Source organism: Procambarus clarkii, chromosome 34 (assembly GCF_040958095.1).
Source record: "Procambarus clarkii isolate CNS0578487 chromosome 34, FALCON_Pclarkii_2.0, whole genome shotgun sequence".
Classification (NCBI taxonomy): Eukaryota; Metazoa; Arthropoda; class Malacostraca; order Decapoda; family Cambaridae; genus Procambarus; species Procambarus clarkii.
This window is the reverse complement of record NC_091183.1, coordinates 43,411,604-43,431,021: the sequence shown is the minus strand read 5'-3', so window position 1 is coordinate 43,431,021 and position 19,418 is coordinate 43,411,604. Positions and strand designations below refer to the sequence as shown.

The 19,418-nt window shown below is 37.2% G+C and overlaps 1 protein-coding gene and 1 long non-coding RNA gene across 8 annotated transcripts in view; one reads left to right on the top strand and one right to left on the bottom strand.

Annotated features, from left to right (window-relative positions):
- Positions 1–8,683: 8,683 nt before the first annotated feature.
- LOC138371125 (uncharacterized) lies at positions 8,684–19,144 on the top strand. The gene is made up of 2 exons (XR_011230330.1): positions 8,684–14,220; positions 17,943–19,144. It is a non-coding gene; the product is annotated as an uncharacterized lncRNA (long non-coding RNA).
- The window catches only part of LOC123762141 (band 7 protein AGAP004871), a 624,034-nt gene continuing 622,560 nt past the window's right edge, over positions 17,945–19,418 (bottom strand). For all 7 annotated transcript variants that reach the window (XM_045748512.2, XM_045748513.2, XM_069335954.1 and 4 more), the window contains one exon: positions 17,945–18,080. In XM_045748512.2, the coding sequence (XP_045604468.1) occupies positions 17,985–18,080 (96 nt within the window). In that variant the 3' untranslated portion in view covers positions 17,945–17,984. The remainder of the gene's footprint in view (positions 18,081–19,418) is intronic.

The following is a 19,418-nucleotide window of genomic DNA, read 5'->3' as shown; positions in this document are numbered from 1 at the left end:
TTTCAGAAGATTGGTTTTAAAATTAATGTTCATAATTCTTATTACTCGTGTTATTTTTTTACTTTCCCTTAAACTGCCGTGGCACATCTGTGGACCATTTGCGGCACACTAATGTACCTTGGCACAGTGAATGGAAAACACTGATCTAGAGGCTGTTCAGTTGAAGTAAAATTAAATGAATGTTTTATTGCTCACATGGTTCAATAATTGTGGCAGATACGTGTGATACTAGGTTGTCACCAATCACTGCACTGGAAAAATCATTATCTAGGGTTCTGAAATACGGTATTAAGGTCTTGAACCAGTCTTTAATGCAAAATATTTCAAACCGTCCATATTTTGGTTGGTGGTAGCAGTCATTAGTTGGTCCATCCCAACAGTTCATAAAGATATTCTTCCTCTGTACACAATATATGGTGCAGTAAAATTCCAGAGGCACTGCCAGCAAACATGACAGAAAGAAGTCTTTGAAGTGCTTATGGCTTCTCTAGGATGCTACTAAATAATATCTGGGTGCTTCTTGGATCTTCAGAGAATTTGTTTCATCATAGTTAATAATGTATTGTGGAGGTATACTGCCAAATCCAGTAGATTCTAAGTTTGCTAAATATTTGTTTACCCCTGTTCAGCACTCGCAGCCAATTTTTTATGCCTTGTGTTCTGGCTCATGCGCTTGCCGATAAAGGCCTTATGGTGTGCAATACAAGTTGTGACCCCCACTTTCCACATGGCATAGTGTCTGTGAACTGCACTATGTTTCGAGAGAGACAGTGTGGGGTACTGTATTTCTTTACATCACATGTGGTCTCTCATCCCAACTTCCCTCACCCGGAAAAAGACTTTATATCCACTTTATGTATTTCTCTTTCTTCCAGTGTGATTAGGTTAAATTTTCTTTAATCTATTCTCATATCATAGAGCCTTTTATAATGCCACACCAGCATGGATTTAGAAATGCAAAATTATTCAATGCAAACTAAAGAGAACTTTGTATCCGAGTGACAGTAAACAAGTTAGCATGGCAGGAGAGAAGAATTGAGAAGTTAATTTTATAGTGAGATGTTTTGGTGGTGAGATGCAAATTAGTAGCAGGGAGTAGAGTTGAAAATCAAACCGGTGGGATGGTTTGAGAGGGCTATGTATGTTGACAGAAATTGATGACAATTATAAATGTGAAAGAATAGAAGACATCACTGTGTGCAGTGCACCTTTCCAAATTTGGACACATCTATAATGGATCCCTCTAAAAATGGAGCAAATCCATTCACAGGATTTGAGAGGACTTTGTTTGTTGACAGAAATTGATGACAATTTCGTCTATATAGATCCATCTATAATGGATCCCTCTAAAAATGGAGCAAATCCATTCACAGGATTTCCACTCTTGAAATTCAGATTTCTTATGTATAAAAAAAATAATCTGTTAGGGGAATGCATTGAAATCTGCATCATCAGTTAATTATGATAGTAATTTCTGTTGTATGCTTTTAATTATTTTTGCTAATCTTGTTTTTTATATATTAATACAGTACTATAATAATAATTCAGTATAATGCATTTATATTTTAGAAATGGTTTACTGGTGCTAACGGGCCAGACGGCTGAGTGGACAGCGCTCAGGATTCGTAGTCCAAAGGTTCCCGGTTCGATTCCCGGCGGAGGCGGAAACAAATAGGCGGAGTTTCTTTCACCTTGATGCCCCTCTGTTCACCTAGCAGTAAATAGGTACCTGGTAGTTAGACAGCTGCTACGGGCTGCTTCCTGGGGATGTGTAACAAAAAGGAGGCCTGGTCGAGGACTGGGCCGCGGGGACGCTAAGCCCCAAAATCATCTCAAGATAAGATATACTGGCACAAATGAGTTTGACAATTTATTTCCAAGGTATTCAGATATATGGTATTGTGAAGCTTAGCATGGCAAACGTGTTTGTATGTAAGTGTACATTTTCTCTAGCTTTTCTTTTGATGTATCATTTATTTGAGAGTTGAATCCATGACGTGTGGAAAGAGTAGTATGGGTACACCAGACAATGGTGGAGAAGCTTCATTACTATGGGACAGTTATTAGAAAACCTTGATCATAGCTGAGAAGGCAGGACTAAAGAACTGAAGCTCAACTCCTGGAAATATACTTAGGTAACTACACAAACCCTATACATGCCTATTAATATACAGCAAGACCACATATAAGGAGTAGTGTTGATAGAATCAATGCAATATATAGTATTGCTATATAAATAGCAATTCACAAAAATCTGATTTCCTTAATAGTGTATGGTACTTTTTTTTTTTATACTGGTAGGTTCGTCATTATCCTAAATGTTATTTTCCCTTAGAATGTTTCTAAGAGACACATGTGTCGTTGATACCTACTATAACAGTGTCTCCTTGATACCTATAACTGATTGCATTCAATACAAATGCAGTATAAATTCGGGAAAAAGAAATAACACAGTTATGTACATGCTGTCTTTATATTTCCATAACAATACACTCGTGATTTGTCTCGCCACAGGTTGTGTGATCGAATAAGCATCATAGTACTGTATATTCAAATGTACAAACATTACTTATTTGTTTGTAAATATGATAATCATTACATGTGTACACAGCTTGGAATTGATCCAGTTGACTTCATATTATGTAAAATCAGATAGTTCAGGACTCTGTTTGTAATGTTAATACGCAGTGTTTGTGAGCCTGGACACTTGTGATTTTTTTTTTATCAGTAAATATATATTGTACCTAAAGTTGTGCATTTTGTAGAAGTGAGACAGTTGTCAACAAACAGGTTTTAGATAATGGAAGATATAGGTTATGTATTGTACGTTGGATGATTGGGTAAACGAGTTTAGAGCAAAAAAGAGGTAGGAAGATTGTGTTAAGAAAAAATTAATAGGTATGCCTGATGAAAGATGTGGAGAGAGAGATAGAAAACAGAGATAAACCAAGGCAGAGTGGATTATGAAAGTGTGTATATGGGCTAATTATAGAGGGAATGCCCAGTGCTGGCAACGGATGTTGTTTAAACACGAGATCAGCAGATAATATTGTTGTTCCGTAATTTTTCTTTCTGAGGAGGGAACTATCTCAATTTTGACAGGGATTTTCTCTGCAGTTTAAAGGCTGATTTTGGTGCAGTTTTAAGGTGGGTTTCCTCGCTGCAATTTTAAGATGGGGTCTCCGCCGAGTAAATTTGAGACGGGTCTCCTCGAAGTAAATTTGAGACAGGTGTCCTCGGTGCAAAACATTATCAACCAATAATATCTTCTCACAATTTGGTTTTAGAATTAAAAAAGTGAAGTTGAAAGGATGACAAGTGCATGATTCATTATAATAGGATATAAAATGGGAAGAACTACCACAAGAGTTGGAAAGAGAAGGGATATGTAATATATGAGCACTAGAAAGTGTGTGCAGATGTTTTTGTTTTGAAAAGAAAAATGGTAAAAATAAATTTCACCTGTCTGCCAATGTTAGACCAAGCTGATACCCTCCACGTTATCATCAGATTACACACAACATCAGTCAAAAAAGGTAATGTCAATAACATTACAATTCAAAGAAATATAGCACATAGCTGACTAACGAATGAAAAACTGAAACTTCAATGATATCGGTATGACTGTAAGTTTGTTAACTAAATAAACAAGACAAAATTTGACATTTTTGAAATGGGGTAATGGAAGTTCAAATGTGTTTGGAGCACAGCTGGTAGTGTAGCGATTGACAGTTTGATGTTAAAGTATTTAGTTCAATAATGGGTATCAGACTTGGTACAAAAATTGAACAGATCATTTTTATTCTGTTATTAGTTACAGAATTACGGGATATTTTTTTGTTGAATGTATTCTTGATACTGTATACATAGACAATACCTTTTGATGAATAATATACGTACCTGTATAGCTAAATTTTCTATAACACAATTGTATACAATGTGACTGTAAACAAATATCTGATGAAACTGACTTTAAAAATGTTACAAAATTTACATGATAAACTATTACAAATGCTAAATTAGTGAGACAGTTCACAAGATGTTATCAGCTTATATTGCTGACTTAAATACAAAATTTTTGGGAATTAAATTTACCCATTGGTTTATTGCCATACCTGTATGTATTTATAAAAGTGTGGGCCGGTTAATAAGAATGTTGTTTGACTAGATAGTAAAAGGGAAAGTTAAAAGTTTCAGTATTAAATAATGTGCATTATTAGGTCGAGGAGTGAAAAGTGGACATGGCCTGATGTGTGTTGTAGAAATGGCCGATAAATAGATTGATGAGTTCAAACAAACGTATATACTGGATCACTAAATAAAAAAAAAGTTGAATTGGATTAAACTGATAAAGAAAAGGATTAAGTAGGATCTAAGGAACAAAGCTGTTGCTGTGTCAAAAAATGGAAAATGTAAATACGAAAAAAAGATAAAAACATAATTGGTGCTTTTCGCTTGAAAGGCGATGTAAAACTTGTGTTTAAAAGACGTTAATGCACACACACACTAGGAAAAGTTGTGTGAATGAAAGCTACCAAAGAATATAGTTGAAAGAAAAAACCCTGATGTATTCAATGAGAAAGCTTAACCCTCGAGATGCCATACAAGAGTGTATATAGATGTAAAGATAATTGTCTTGTCTCAATAAACTGCCTATCCAAGTTAAAGCATAAGAAATAAGATTTTACTGATATTGGTTCTTATTCACAATAAATACACACTTAAGTAAACTATGAAAAAAAAGAGGACGGTGAATCTATACATAAAAATTTTGTTGCAAAATAGTTAAAAAAAAAAAAAAGCATATGGAACAGTGTAAAATGGCTGACGAGAGATAATTAGTCAATAATTTAAAAACAAATTTCAATTGCATCAACTATATGAATCTATTGTACTGTATTTGAGTTTGTGAAAAGTGCGTTTTATATTTGTATCTAGTATTTATTTGCATTCATGAATGTAGACATATATTATTAAATATGACCGAAAAAGTAAGATTAATAATTCTAACACGAATTTTCTCAATCTTTCGTACATTTCTTTTCACTGTTGGAGGTAATTCAAAAATCAATTCTCCAAAATTCATTTTTATTTCTAGTCTGACGCGACACTTGAACGCGTTTCGTAAAACTTATTACATTTTCAAAGACTTTACACATACACAACTGAATAGAACTTACATATCTCCGATTTGTTTATATCTACATTTGAGTGAGGTGGATGGGGTGAGGTGGTATTTAATAGGGTATTAATTTCATCAACACAAGACAGAACACAAAACAATGGGTATTGAAATGGAAGTGATTGTAGAAAGCCTATTGGTCCATATTTCTTGATGCTTCTATATTGGAGCGGAGTCTTGAGGTGGGTAGAATATAGTTGTGCATTAATTGGCTGTTGATTGCTGGTGTTGACTATGCTTCTATATTGGAGCGGAGTCTTGAGGTGGGTAGAATATAGTTGTGCATTAATTGGCTGTTGATTGCTGGTGTTGACTTCTTAATGTGCAGTGCCTCGCAAACGTCAAGCCGTCTGCTATCGCTGTATCTATCGATGATTTCTGTGTTGTTTACTAGGATTTCTCTGGCGATGGTTTGGTTGTGGGAAGAGATTATATGTTCCTTAATGGAGCCCTGTTGCTTATGCATCGTTAAATGCCTAGAAAGAGATGTTGTTGTCTTGCCTATATACTGGGTTTTTTGGAGCTTACAGTCCCCAAGTGGGCATTTGAAGGCATAGACGACGTTGGTCTCTTTTAAAGCGTTCTGCTTTGTGTCTGGAGAGTTTCTCATGAGTAGGCTGGCCGTTTTTCTGGTTTTATAGTAAATCGTCAGTTGTATCCTCTGATTTTTGTCTGTAGGGATAACGTTTCTATTAACAATATCTTTCTGGACCCTTTCCTCCGTTTTATGAGCTGTGGAAAAGAAGTTCCTGTAAAATAGTCTAATAGGGGGTATAGGTGTTGTGTTAGTTGTCTCTTCAGAGGTTGCATGGCATTTCACTTTCCTTCTTATGATGTCTTCGACGAAACCATTGGAGAAGCCGTTGTTGACTAGGACCTGCCTTACACTACAGAGTTCTTCGTCGACTTGCTTCCATTCTGAGCTGTGGCTGAGAGCACGGTCGACATATGCGTTAACAACACTCCTCTTGTACCTGTCTGGGCAGTCGCTGTTGGCATTTAGGCACATGCCTATGTTCGTTTCCTTAGTGTAGACTGCAGTGTGGAAACCTCCGCTCTTTTCCATGACTGTTACATCTAGAAAGGGCAGCTTCCCATCCTTTTCCATCTCGTAAGTGAAACGCAGCACGGAACTCTGCTCAAATGCCTCCTTCAGCTCCTGCAGATGTCTGACATCAGGTACCTGTGTAAAAATGTCGTCAACATACCTGCAGTACATGGCCGGTTTCAAGTTCATGTCGACTAAGACTTTTTGCTCAATGGTACCCATGTAGAAGTTTGCAAACAGGACACCTAGGGGAGAACCCATGGCGACCCCATCTACTTGCTTATACATGTGCCCATCCGGGCTCAAGAAGGGTGCCTCTTTAGTACAAGCTTGGAGTAGTTTCCTCAGAATATTTTCTGGTATGTCAAGAGGAGTACAGGCTGGATCACAATACACTCTGTCGGCTATCATCCCGATTGTCTCGTCCACAGGTACGTTGGTAAACAGCGATTCTACGTCCAACGAGGCTCTTATAACTGTGGCCCGTGTGCCTCGCAGTAAGTCAACAAATTCCTTTGGAGACTTCAGGCTGAAGGCGCAAGGAACATAAGGAGTCAGCAGGCCGTTGAGTCGCTTCGCCAGTCTGTACGTGGGTGTGGGTATCTGGCTAATGATTGGCCGAAGTGGGTTTCCAGGCTTGTGTGTCTTGACATTTCCATACGCATATCCAGGTTTATATTCCCCAATGATCTTTGGCAGGTGGAGTCCGGATTTCTTGGCGTTCACAGTTTCGATCAGTTTGTTGACCTTTGCTTTTAATTCGGCTGTAGTGTCCTTCGTTACCCTTTGGAACTTAGTTTGGTGAGAGAGTATGAGGTTCATTTTCGCCAGATATTCGTCTTTTTTAAGAATGACATATATTGGTGACTTGTCACCTCTCCTGACAACTATCTCCTTGTTCTCACGAAGGCTTTTAGCTGCCGCTTTGAGCTCGGGGGACAGTATGGTGCTTCTGTAATTGCCTCGATTCTTTCCTCCTGCAATAAGTTCTGCTTGTAAGGTATCTTTGGTAGTGACCTCTTGAGCCCGGATGGGCACATGTATAAGCAAGTAGATGGGGTCGCCATGGGTTCTCCCCTAGGTGTCCTGTTTGCAAACTTCTACATGGGTACCATTGAGCAAAAAGTCTTAGTCGACATGAACTTGAAACCGGCCATATACTGCAGGTATGTTGACGACATTTTTACACAGGTACCTGATGTCAGACATCTGCAGGAGCTGAAGGAGGCATTTGAGCAGAGTTCCGTGCTGCGTTTCACTTACGAGATGGAAAAGGATGGGAAGCTGCCCTTTCTAGATGTAACAGTCATGGAAAAGAGCGGAGGTTTCCACACTGCAGTCTACACTAAGGAAACGAACATAGAAATGTGCCTAAATGCCAACAGCGACTGCCCAGACAGGTACAAGAGGAGTGTTGTTAACGCATATGTCGACCGTGCTCTCAGCCACAGCTCAGAATGGAAGCAAGTCGACGAAGAACTCTGTAGGGTAAGGCAGGTCCTAGTCAACAACGGCTTCTCCAATGGTTTCGTCAAAGACATCATAAGAAGGAAAGTGAAACACCATGCAACCTCTGATGCAACCTCTGAAGAGACAACTAACACAACACCTGTACCCCCTATTAGACTATTTTACAGGAACTTCTTTTCCACAGCTCATAAAACGGAGGAAAGGGTCCTGAAAGATATTGTTAATAGAAACGTTATCCCTACAGACAAGAATCAGAGGATACAACTGACGATTTACTATAAAACCAGAAAAACGGCCAGCCTACTCATGAGAAACTCTCCAGACACAAAGCAGAACGCTTTAAAAGAGACCAACGTCGTCTATGCCTTCAAATGCCCACTTGGGGACTGTAAGCTCCAAAAAACCCAGTATATAGGCAAGACAACAACATCTCTTTCTAGGCGTTTAACGATGCATAAGCAACAGGGCTCCATTAAGGAACATATAATCTCTTCCCACAACCAAACCATCGCCAGAGAAATCCTAGTAAACAACACAGAAATCATCGATAGATACAGCGATAGCAGACGGCTTGACGTTTGCGAGGCACTGCACATTAAGAAGTCAACACCAGCAATCAACAGCCAATTAATGCACAACAATATTCTACCCACCTCAAGACTCCGCTCCAATATAGAAGCATCAAGAAATATGGACCAATAGGCTTTCTACAATCACTTCCATTTCAATACCCATTGTTTCGTGTTCTGTCTTGTGTTGATGAAATTAATACCCTATTAAATACCACCTCACCCCATCCACCTCACTCAACTGTAGATATAAACAAATCGGAGATATGTAAGTTCTATTCAGTTGTGTATGTGTAAAGTCTTTGAAAATGTAATAAGTTTTACGAAACGCGCTCAAGTGTCGCGTCAGACTAGAAATAAAAATGAATTTTGGAGAATTGATTTTTGAATTACCTCCAACAGTGAAAAGAAATGTACGAAAGATTGAGAAAATTCGTGTTAGAATTATTAATCTTACTTTTTCGGTCATATTTAATAATATATGTCTACAGGAAAGACTGCTACCAAAATATCAAAATATACTAATATTTATGTGTGTAGAATACCCTCCCCCCCTACCCCTCCAAAACAAACACACACACACAAAAAAAAAAAAACTCACAAGTAGACAGTGCTCTAGACTCGTGGACCTAGGAACCGGGGTTCGATCCCTCAGCACCGCCAGAAAAACAAATGGGCAGTTTCCTTCACCCTGATGCTCCTGTTACCTAGCAGTAAATAGGTTCCTGGGAGTAAGACAGCTGCTATGGGCTGCTTCCTGGGGGGGTATGTGTGGGGGAAAAAAATATAAATAAAATAGTAACAGTTTATTGATTGACAATTGATAGGCGGGCTGAAAGAGCAGAGCTCAACCCCGCAAGAACAACTAGGTAAATATGGGGATGTGTGGAGGGTACAAGGGGACACAAGTAGAAACTGAGTACCCAAATGAGCCACAGGGACACTAGAAAGAACTTTTTCAGTGTCAGAGTAGTTAACAGATGGAATGCATTAGGCAGTGATGTGGTGGAGGCAGACTCTATACACAGTTACAAATGTAGATACTGTACGCTAGAGCCCATAGGCTCGGGAATCTGTACACCAGTTGATTGACAGTTGAGAGGCGGGACCAAAGAGCCAGAGCTCTACCCCTGCAAGCACAACTAGGCGAGTACACACACTCAACCAAAAAAAAAAAAAAAAAATTATTTCCTGGATCAAGAGGTCTCACGGTGGTTGCCTTTTGGCTGCATTAGTAAAGTGAGTTTTACTTACATTACTATTTTAATGTACTACTTTTTTGGCAGGTCTTTTGGCATCACATTTGCAACTTTCTTCTTGGTGGCCATATGAGGCTTCTTGCCATTCATTTCATTCTTTTCTGTCATTTCCTCTCTTGTCTTTTGAGTCTGCTTCAACATTGTTGTGTTTTGTCTTGGCTTATTGTTGATCAGCATCTTACGCCTAATAGTGATGCTTCTTATAGGATGATGAAGCTCTTGTTTGGGCATGACGAGGTGTCAAAAATTGATTGGTCTCGTTTTGCAAGCTTTCATGCGTTCTCTCACCTCTAGTCTGCAAAAAAAAAAGTGAGCCTTCCTGGTCTCTGGATTGTATCCTGTTTTTTTCTCTCGTCTTGTTGCTTCATTGTTCCACTTAGGGTTGTGATCTATTTCTTCCCTTTTTTTCTTAAGGCTTTATTAGGGTTGCTACTTGCTTCTGGGTGTATAGTTAGGGTGCTAAATATTCTTCAGAAGCAAGGGTTGTCCTTTTGTGTCCCAGATGGGTAGTTTCTTCACCTACAGCAGCCCTCTTTTCTGGCCAAAGATGAGACAGCTGAGTTCTGAATTGGTTATTGATTCTTGGTTCTGATTCTGAGTTTTGAATTGGTTATTGGTTCAGTCGAGAGTTATGTGACTTGCTCTGTCTGATTGTGGTGGTTCACTGTTGAATGCCACTCTGGATATTCTGAATGACAGTTGTTGATCCAGTGTCCATGTTCCAGGATTCTGTTTGTCTCGGGTCATATATGCAGTATCAAGCCAGCTTGCAATCTACCCATGGTGTTCATAAGTTGGCAGCCCTATCCATTTTCTTTTCTAACACGTCTTGGTCTGAAATTTGGGCATATGGGTTTTGGCATTCAAACAGGTTTCTGACAGAACTCAATTTGTTGAATGTTTCTGAACAAGACTGGGCTTGCATGGCACTGGGGGGGTTGTTTCTCAGTGCTGATATTCTAGGGAGCCACCAAGGAGTCCCAGAAATCCAGCACTGATTATAATGAAGTACTGTACCATTTTCTTGTTGTCCCTTCGGCAGCTCTGTTCCCAACCTTTTCCCATTCAGGGGCTTAAGTTTTTGTTCTTGAGCAGCACATGTCTGACTGGTATTATTAGCTGAACCTGAGCTATCAGGGCTGCTGTCTGGTGGTGGGCAGGGAGAGAACTATCAGGAGAAAGTGCCAAGTCATACAACAATAGCACTTGGAATGGGTCAGGATAAGGATTTGGGATGAGATGGAGGTTAGGAATGGTGCCCAACCACTTGGACGATTGGGGATTAAATGCCGACCATGCGTTAAGTGAGACCAGTTGCTCTACTGTCCAGCCCAAGTAACAAGGGAGACGTAACAAGCTAATTACTGTGGTCCTGGTCGAGAGGGTTGCTAATATTTGCTTGCAGTTGAGTTTTATAGAAAAGACTACTTCTGATGGAATTTCCTCTTTGCCTGGGTAGATCTAGTGTTCTCCAGACTCCTTGTGCTTCTGTTGAGTGGACTTGATTATCTTTCTTTGGTTTACAGTAGGCTTTTATGACTCACAAGGGCCTGGTAGTACATGATGCATGTAGAGGTATCCTGGGAGCTATCAAGAGGCCCACCAAAAAGGTTTATTATTACATTGAACGCTGGATTTTTAATTTTTTTATCGAGACACTTCATTATTTCAATACTTTTTCCCCATAAGTCTTTCAAGACTGATCTTTTTTAACTTGTTGGTACAACTTCTAACATTATTGGAAGAGGCTATTCAAATTTTAATGAAGCTTTCTTTTCCAATGGACTAATTCTGTCAATTCTCAGCATCTTACTCCTTAGCAGTTTCTCTCACCCTGCTCTTACTCCATCACTTTTAAGTTCTTTATTTCTTCAGGTACTTACTTTTACCTTTTGTTCTCTCCTATTCAGATTCTCTTCAAATTGGAATTCAGTTCTCCTTTGAGATTCCTATACAGTAATTACCCTTGTATGTCCCTTTCATTCTTTCAACATAATTACATAATTTTCCCCATCCCCATATGTCGATACATTTATCCACCCATCTTCAAGAGGAAACTAGATTGTTTCCTTCAAGGAGTGCCGGACCAACCGGGCTGTGCTGGGTGTGTGGGCCTGCAGGCCACTCCAAGCAACAGCCTGGTGGACCAAACTCTCACAAGTCAAGTCTGGCCTCGGGCCGGGCTTGGGGAGTAGAAGAACTCCCAGAACCCCCATCAACCAGGTAACCTATTGGTCAATGGTTTCCCAAGCTCAATGACTCCCTTCCTTACACTATACAGTAGTTTTGTTCACCATTGTATTGGTTCCAGTATTTGTTTGGTTCCCCCATTTCCCTCTCCTTTCCTTTCTAATCACTTTTCACTTTATTTACAAAATGTTTTACTCATGTTTCTGCTTCCAGTGTAATTTCCTAGTTGAAATTTTTTTCTTTTGATAGTATAATATTTTGTTTCTGAATTATGAACTGTCTGAACACAGACTACTTGCGTATTTGGATACAAAGTGGAGAGGGGAATTATTCTGGAGGATGTTGCAAGTGGGAAGTGTTAGTTGAAGCACTGCATTGCGAGGGGGTAGGGGGAGTTGGCAAAAAGACAATCAATTCAAACATACTCTTGTTTGAGTGCATATATGTGTGTGTGTGTGATTACCTAAGTGTAGTTACATGATGAGAGCTATGCTCGTGGTGTCGTCTTCCCAGGACTTTTTTTTATTTTTATTTTCTTGTCATATACTGCTTTGAAGCTACTGACAATTTTGGCCTCCACCACTTTCTCACATGACTTGTTCGAATGGTCTACCACTGTTTGCAAAAGAAAACTTTCTAATATTTTTTTTGGCACCTTTGTTTCCTTAGCTTGAATCTATGACCTCTTGTTCATGAGGTTGCCGGTTTCAGGAATTCTTTGATCAATTTTGTCGATTCCTGTTAGTATTTTGTAAGTGGTAAACATATTACCTTTTTTTCTTCTATCTTCTAGTCTTGGCTTACTTATTGCTTCTAATCTCTCTTCATAACTCTTGTTTTTCAGTTGTGTAAGCCATTTTGTAGCATGCCTTTGCACCTTTTCCCAGTTTATTATATGCTTTTTGAGATTTGGACACCATACAACTGCTGCATATTCAAATTTTGGTCTCACAAATGTCATGAACAGTTTGTTTAGTATTTCACCATCCATGTACAATTACAAGTGACTGAAGTTGAAAGCACAGCATATGCTCCTTGCATAATGTCCTTCATGTGTTCCTCTGGTGACAGTCTACTATCCAGAACCTCCCATAAATCTCTTTGTTAGTTCTTTAAGTACTTTCCATATAATGTAATAGTGTTCTATTTTCTTCTGTGTATGTGTGTGTATGTACTCACTCATTTGTGCCTGCACAATTGAGCTCTAGCTCTTGGACTGCTACTTTTCTAGTCATTGGTTGTCTAATGCAATGACTCCTGACCTGTTTCTCTATCATACCTGTTTTTAAAGTTATGAATGGAGTTTGCCTCTACAAGCTGCTCCTTTAGATCATTTAATTTACTCACTGCCCTTATGCTAAAAGAAAACTTTCTAAAATCTCTATGACACACCCGAGTCTCAAGCATCCATCCATGCCCCCTTTTTCTATTGATATTCATTGTAAACATTTACTGTTTCCACCCTGTCAATCCTTCAGAATATTTTATATTACTGTATCATGTCTTCCTTCTCCCTCCTTTCTAACATTGTGAGGTGTAGTTCCTTCGGTCTCTCTTCGTACCTTACCCCTCGCAGCTCTGGGACGAGTCTCGTTGCAAACTTCTGCACCTTTCATAGTTTCCTTGTGTGTTTTTTTCGATGGGGACTCCACAATGGCGCAGTGTACTCTAAGAATGGCCTCACATAGGCGGTATACAGTAATCTAAAAGCGTTCGTATTCAAGTTTGTGTGTGTGTATTATATCTATATACTTGTATAATACATTTCTTATGCACATATACATTCCTGCATACAGTGTGTAGATATCATACATACAAATATACAGTACTTCATCTGTTTGTATATAAATGAACATTACATATTCTGAAGATGCTATAAAAATTAGTTTAAAATTAAGCTAATTGGCTAGCAATATGTTTACAAACTAATGAGCTATGTTTCAGTGTAAGTTCTTTGTGGTCGAGACCTACTCGAGAGACACACACACACAAACACCCGTTATCTTGGGGAAACTGCCGTGACATAGTGACATACAGTACTTAATTTTGATTTGGTGCAGTGGTTATCTTGTCCATAATTTAAAGTACATGCCCTTTAAACTGTTTATTGATGAAGTGCCGTGATTATATAATACCTGTTTATCAATATTTTTTGTTATGAAAATAGGATTTTTTGGGTATATATTCATTATACAGTATGTGTCTGAAAATTATTTTTATTGATTTTTGTTTTGCATGCTTCTAACTCATTGTATACCACCATAGAAAGCTTTGATGATTACTTTGTCCCCAGAAGAGAATGATAGAAGTGTCCATCATTATGTCAACCACTGATTTCTGTGTTTCATCATAAAAGAAACAAAGCAAATCTATGTACACTTATCTATGTTTCTGCTGATGGCACAAGACAATAATCCCCATTTAAGAAAGAAAATGGAAAACTGGGTATGCAACGTGCATGGCTTGTATGCCGACATTGGAAAGCACTCTGCAAGGGCCAAGGTACGTGCCAAGTTCTTTCTATAAAGTTTCTGCAAAACAATATTGTGCTAAAAATTATTTTGTACCCCCCCTAAAATTAAATAAATGTTATATTTTGTATATATAGAATTCCTCGACTGTTACCCAGAATATATTACAAAAATATATGGGTTTACAGTTTTTTTTAATATATATCTATCCTGTACATATAATGTCTTCAGTACATAAGATCCAAAAAGATGCAAAAAACATCTTTTTGTTCATGAACTGAAAGAAAAAGAAATTGAAATATGATTTTATAATTAATATACTCACTGAAATTCAAGTTAAGAGCAGCTTTTACTCTTTAACTCTATTAGCTTTCTCAAAAGCTAATTCCTTAATGAATTCATGAGAAATACAACTACAGTTGTGAGGAGAAAATGTTGTGGAAACCATTGATCACATCTCTCAAAAGTGACTTAATTACTTGTTTCACTTGCAAAAAAAAGTATTTCACAATGATTGGCCACTCATGCATAAACCAGCAATAGTTTTGACCTCTGCTTTAAATTACAAACATTTGTGGCTCTTTACTTGACTTTTCCTCTAACTAGATATTGTGTGACCCACGTTGCTGTAGCATTCTGTGGCCAATATGTCACCGTCATTTGTTGCCAGGTCGTCATTGTCATTTGTGGCCGAATTGCCATTGTCATTTGTAGCAGAGATTCAGTTGTCTGTCATTTGTGGCTGAGATGCGATTGTCAGTTATTTGTGGCAGAGCTGCAACTGTCAAGACATTTGTGGCCATGTTGGCATTGTCATCTGTTTCCTTGTCATCACCGTTATCTTTAACAACAAAACTACTTCAACTTTGAATTCTTACTCAAGTTAATATAATCTAAAATGTACAATGAAATTACTATTCTATATAAGAGAGGAGATTCACATAGTGATCTCATTGTTAAAAATTAACGGATTTTATTCTATATAAGGATCGACAAAATATATACTCTGTATATTTAACTCCGGTTTCATTTGGGAATAAAGACCATATTAGGCAGTGCCATGGCTGAGCCCTGTAACTTGGAGACCTGGATTATACATTAATTTTATTACTGTATATAAATGAGGCATTCGTCTAGTCTTATTGATGTACACATTTACAAAAGTTGGTTTAGATGGAAACAATTGGACAGAATTCTATGGAGAGAAAAGGAGAACCTAAGGAGGAACTTCACAAGAGAGTTTGAACAGATTGGAACAGCATTTTCTTGCAGTTTTATTTGCTCAAAAAATCTAAATTTAAATCATTGTGGTGTGTATATATATTTTATTTAAAATTGTTAGCCTTACGATCTGGAGTTGTTTAAAAAAAGGTAATGGTTCAGGATATCCGGCTATGATTACAATACCAGACATGGTATTCCTCTGTCAGATAAGTGAATATGAAGGTAGACTGTGGAACTGTGAAGACAAATGAAATGGTAATAATTCAAAAATTTACACTGATAATGTGTGACGGGTTCAAAAATTTTTGCTCAACCACGAATATCCTGTAAACTATGAAATAAATAGAAATTTGTTAAACCAAGTGTAAAAGAGGAATATAATAAACGAAAGATAGAACTACCTTTTGATGTCTGTATTCAAGGAAATGTAAGATAATATATGAGCATAAAGAGTACTGTGACTTGTTTGATAACATAGTAACGTAAAATGTAACATGTTTCTCAGTGAAAATATGATCAATTAAAGGAATAGGGACTGTGGTTGTTGCTGATAATGTTATGGAAAGATTTGATTAAGCTTAGCATAGGTCACGAGTAAGGAACCTCTGAGAGCGTAAGAGTAAATTGGCAATAATTGTCTAAAGAGTTCTCGAGTGCCAATGGCGAACAATATGCTTGAAAGCATTCTTTAAGAACTTTGTTTAGTCGACCAATAACCGTATATGCATGACAAAATAGTTGTGTATTACCTTTGGCATGTGTGCCATTGGTTCCCCAGCATAGGTTATCCAGAGTAGGGGCTGTAAGTCATGGTAAGCATATACAATACTGTACTGTTATTTTATCCAGAAATGACTAAAGAATACCACAACAGCACACTGTTGTGTAGTAAACTGCATTGTTTGCAGAAATAATATTTAGACCATAATTGGCAAACATTTTAATAAGAATTATCTTACAGCGGGTAATTCTGTTGGTTGAAAGCTGATACGATGTTAATTTTTTGTAACTAGTTAATTTTTTTGCCACAGTTTTTTTTAAGTGTGTTTCACACTGAAGATGTATTTAAATCAGTCTTTACTCATTGGCAGTTTAGCCTCCCTGTGAGCATCTAACCATAAACGTTCTGAGCTCCCTGGCTTCTTGTACACCGCACAGCAATTCTAAAAGTATTTACAATCATTTTATGTTTTCCAAGTTATGTGTTGGGTTATAACTGTAAATTTATAAATCGGATGTCGCAGTTTAATGTCATTGGAACATTCAGCAGACATCAGACCTCAACACTTAACGGTTTTCATTGACAATTTGTATGGCAGCTAGATTGTGGATTAATGTGAAACATGGAAAAGTTGCACATTAATTTTTATTGATTTTTCAAGAGACTAGATCTTTACTATTATCTTGTGAGAAATTGAGAAGGATAACATATAGCATATAATGGTTCCCAGATAAAGAATATATTCATATTTCAATTTTAAAAGACCAAAGGTGTTATTTTGCCATTTAAAAAGTAATTTACTATTTAAACTGTTTTTAATGCATTATCTTTGAATGAATAACAAAGTGGAAAGTTGCACAAAAACTTTGAATTGACTTTTTACCAAATAAAGCGGCTGTTTTTTGAGAGAGAAAATATATAGAAATTTTGTTTGTACTATTATATCCCAGAACAATAGGGATATTTATTTGTTCAGGAAGGTTGTGATATGTATATTTGACTGACTGGATGAGGTTTTCTTATTTTACTTATCTTTGAAAATGTGTAATTTAAATCTGTTCTTATTTGAATATAAAGATGCAAGGAAGGTGCAGGTCTTGTTTCTTTGGCATATATATATATATATATATATATATATATATATATATATATATATATATATATAGTATAATATAATATATATAATATATAATATATATAATATAATATATATATATTGACAGGTCTAGACTGATGACATACATCCTGTCAGAGTTAAAAGCAGCATAGTTTTATTATGTTAGAATTGTTAAAAGGAATGAAATACTGTATAAATGTTACATAAATTATATTGAAGTAAACAAAAACAATTACTGTTCACTCTCAAATGAAGTTTCTCCCAAGGTTCAAAATTTTTTTGTTCACTATCAACATTTTGTAACTAGGTGTGCTAAACATCCCATAGGATTCTAATTTTATAGAAAGTGTTCATAGGAACTTAAATGATGATTTACATGAAATGGCAAAACTTTAATATTAATATATGCACTATTGAAAGTACTGGAAAGTCAATAGTCTGAAATTCAAGTTTGTATGTGGAATAAAAGTAAAACAATCTATGGGGCTCAGTAGAAATTTTGGCCAACATCCCAGTGCATAAACTAGTCAATTTCCTCATAACATTAGCCATATAGATAAAACCACCAGAATATCCCACAAAAAACAAAGTTGTAGTTATTCTCCATATAATGAACTATCCCCTACCTCACTACTAATAGGCAACAGTCTATGAGCTTTATTTTAAGTGTATAAAAACTTTTTTGTTTCAGAAAGAGGCATTGAGGAAACGGCTGGTGAGTGTTGATAGTCGGTCACTCCTTGTCGTTGCCCATGAAGTGACGTAAGAAGTCAATCGGCAAGGGGAAGATGATAGTCGAATTTTTCTCGGCAGAAATTGTGTTCAGTGTCTGAAAGAAATGATGCGTGTTAGATACCAAATCTTAATGATATTTATACATAAACATTTAGGCTAAAAGTATCACTGGCAGTTCAGCTTGTATGAGGATCCACATCTTGCTCTACTAGTAAAGGGAATTCTTGGTACATGTAATGAAATTAAAAGATGCATTGTTTAAGATCAGAGCCAACCATTTCACTTTATGTACATGTAATTAAAAGTACTGTACCTGTATTTCTTTTAACCTGTAATAATAGTTAACTGGATTGGTAACCATTTTGGTAATCACTTTACGGTGTAATGTTCAATGTTGAAATTTCTGCAGTGTTACTAAAGTTACTTGATTACAATGTGTAATGTTATATATAGTAGTTGAAGTGTAAACAATGGTTATGTAACCAGCAATTATAATTAAATTATGGGGCTTCTAAGTAATCTTTCTAGGAGGGGGCTATGATGGCGCCTTGGTGCTGCTACTTGGAAAGCTTTCAATTTCAATCGACACTAGACACTTGAGAGTTAATGTAATCCTACTGGAGACCAGAGGTCAAAATCCAGTCTCCCCTCTAAAGAGTTGTAAGGATTAGGGATCCTTCATTACTCTAACAAAGAAAAGACCAACAGAAAGGTGGGAGTACCAAAACATGTTTACATTGCAGATTCTAAGCATAGAAAATGGGGCCACGGTGCCCCAAAACAGACTAACAGCTCGGTTGTGACACGGTTCACTCATTAGTTTCGCCATCCTCCTCCAATCCTCTAGCCTTGAACCTGTCAGGCCCAAAATGATGAAACCGAAGTTGCTGAATGTAGAAGGGTGGGTCCCATGGACTCTCCAGAATGTGGCTTTTCGTAATATTGTGCTGAATTTGTACACTTCCCCCCACAGGACGAGTATAAGACACTCAAATACTACAAGCATTTGGCACCAGCAAGTAATGCTTGGCTTGTACTACAGTAAACTTGAGTAAAGTTTCAGGTGTGTGTGTGTGTGATTTTTCCTCTTTCCTTGACCCTCACCGTGTTACCCATGGAAATTTTCCTGGTGATAATAAATATAACTACATTAACAAATTTGTTTTAAATTCCCACATGTAAAAGATGGTAACTAGATTTCATAAGGCTGGGTAGAACAGTACCTATTTGAATAGGTAGTACCTATTTTAATAGGTAGTACCTATTTGAATAGGTAGTACCTATTTGAATAGGTAGTACCTATTTGAATAGGTAGTTGTACGAATTTGAAATAATTAAGAGTCCAACAGATGTGAAATAGTAATTTTCAGGATCCGAAAAAAGTACCTATTTGAATAGGTAGAAAATACCTATTTGAATAGGTAGTACCTAT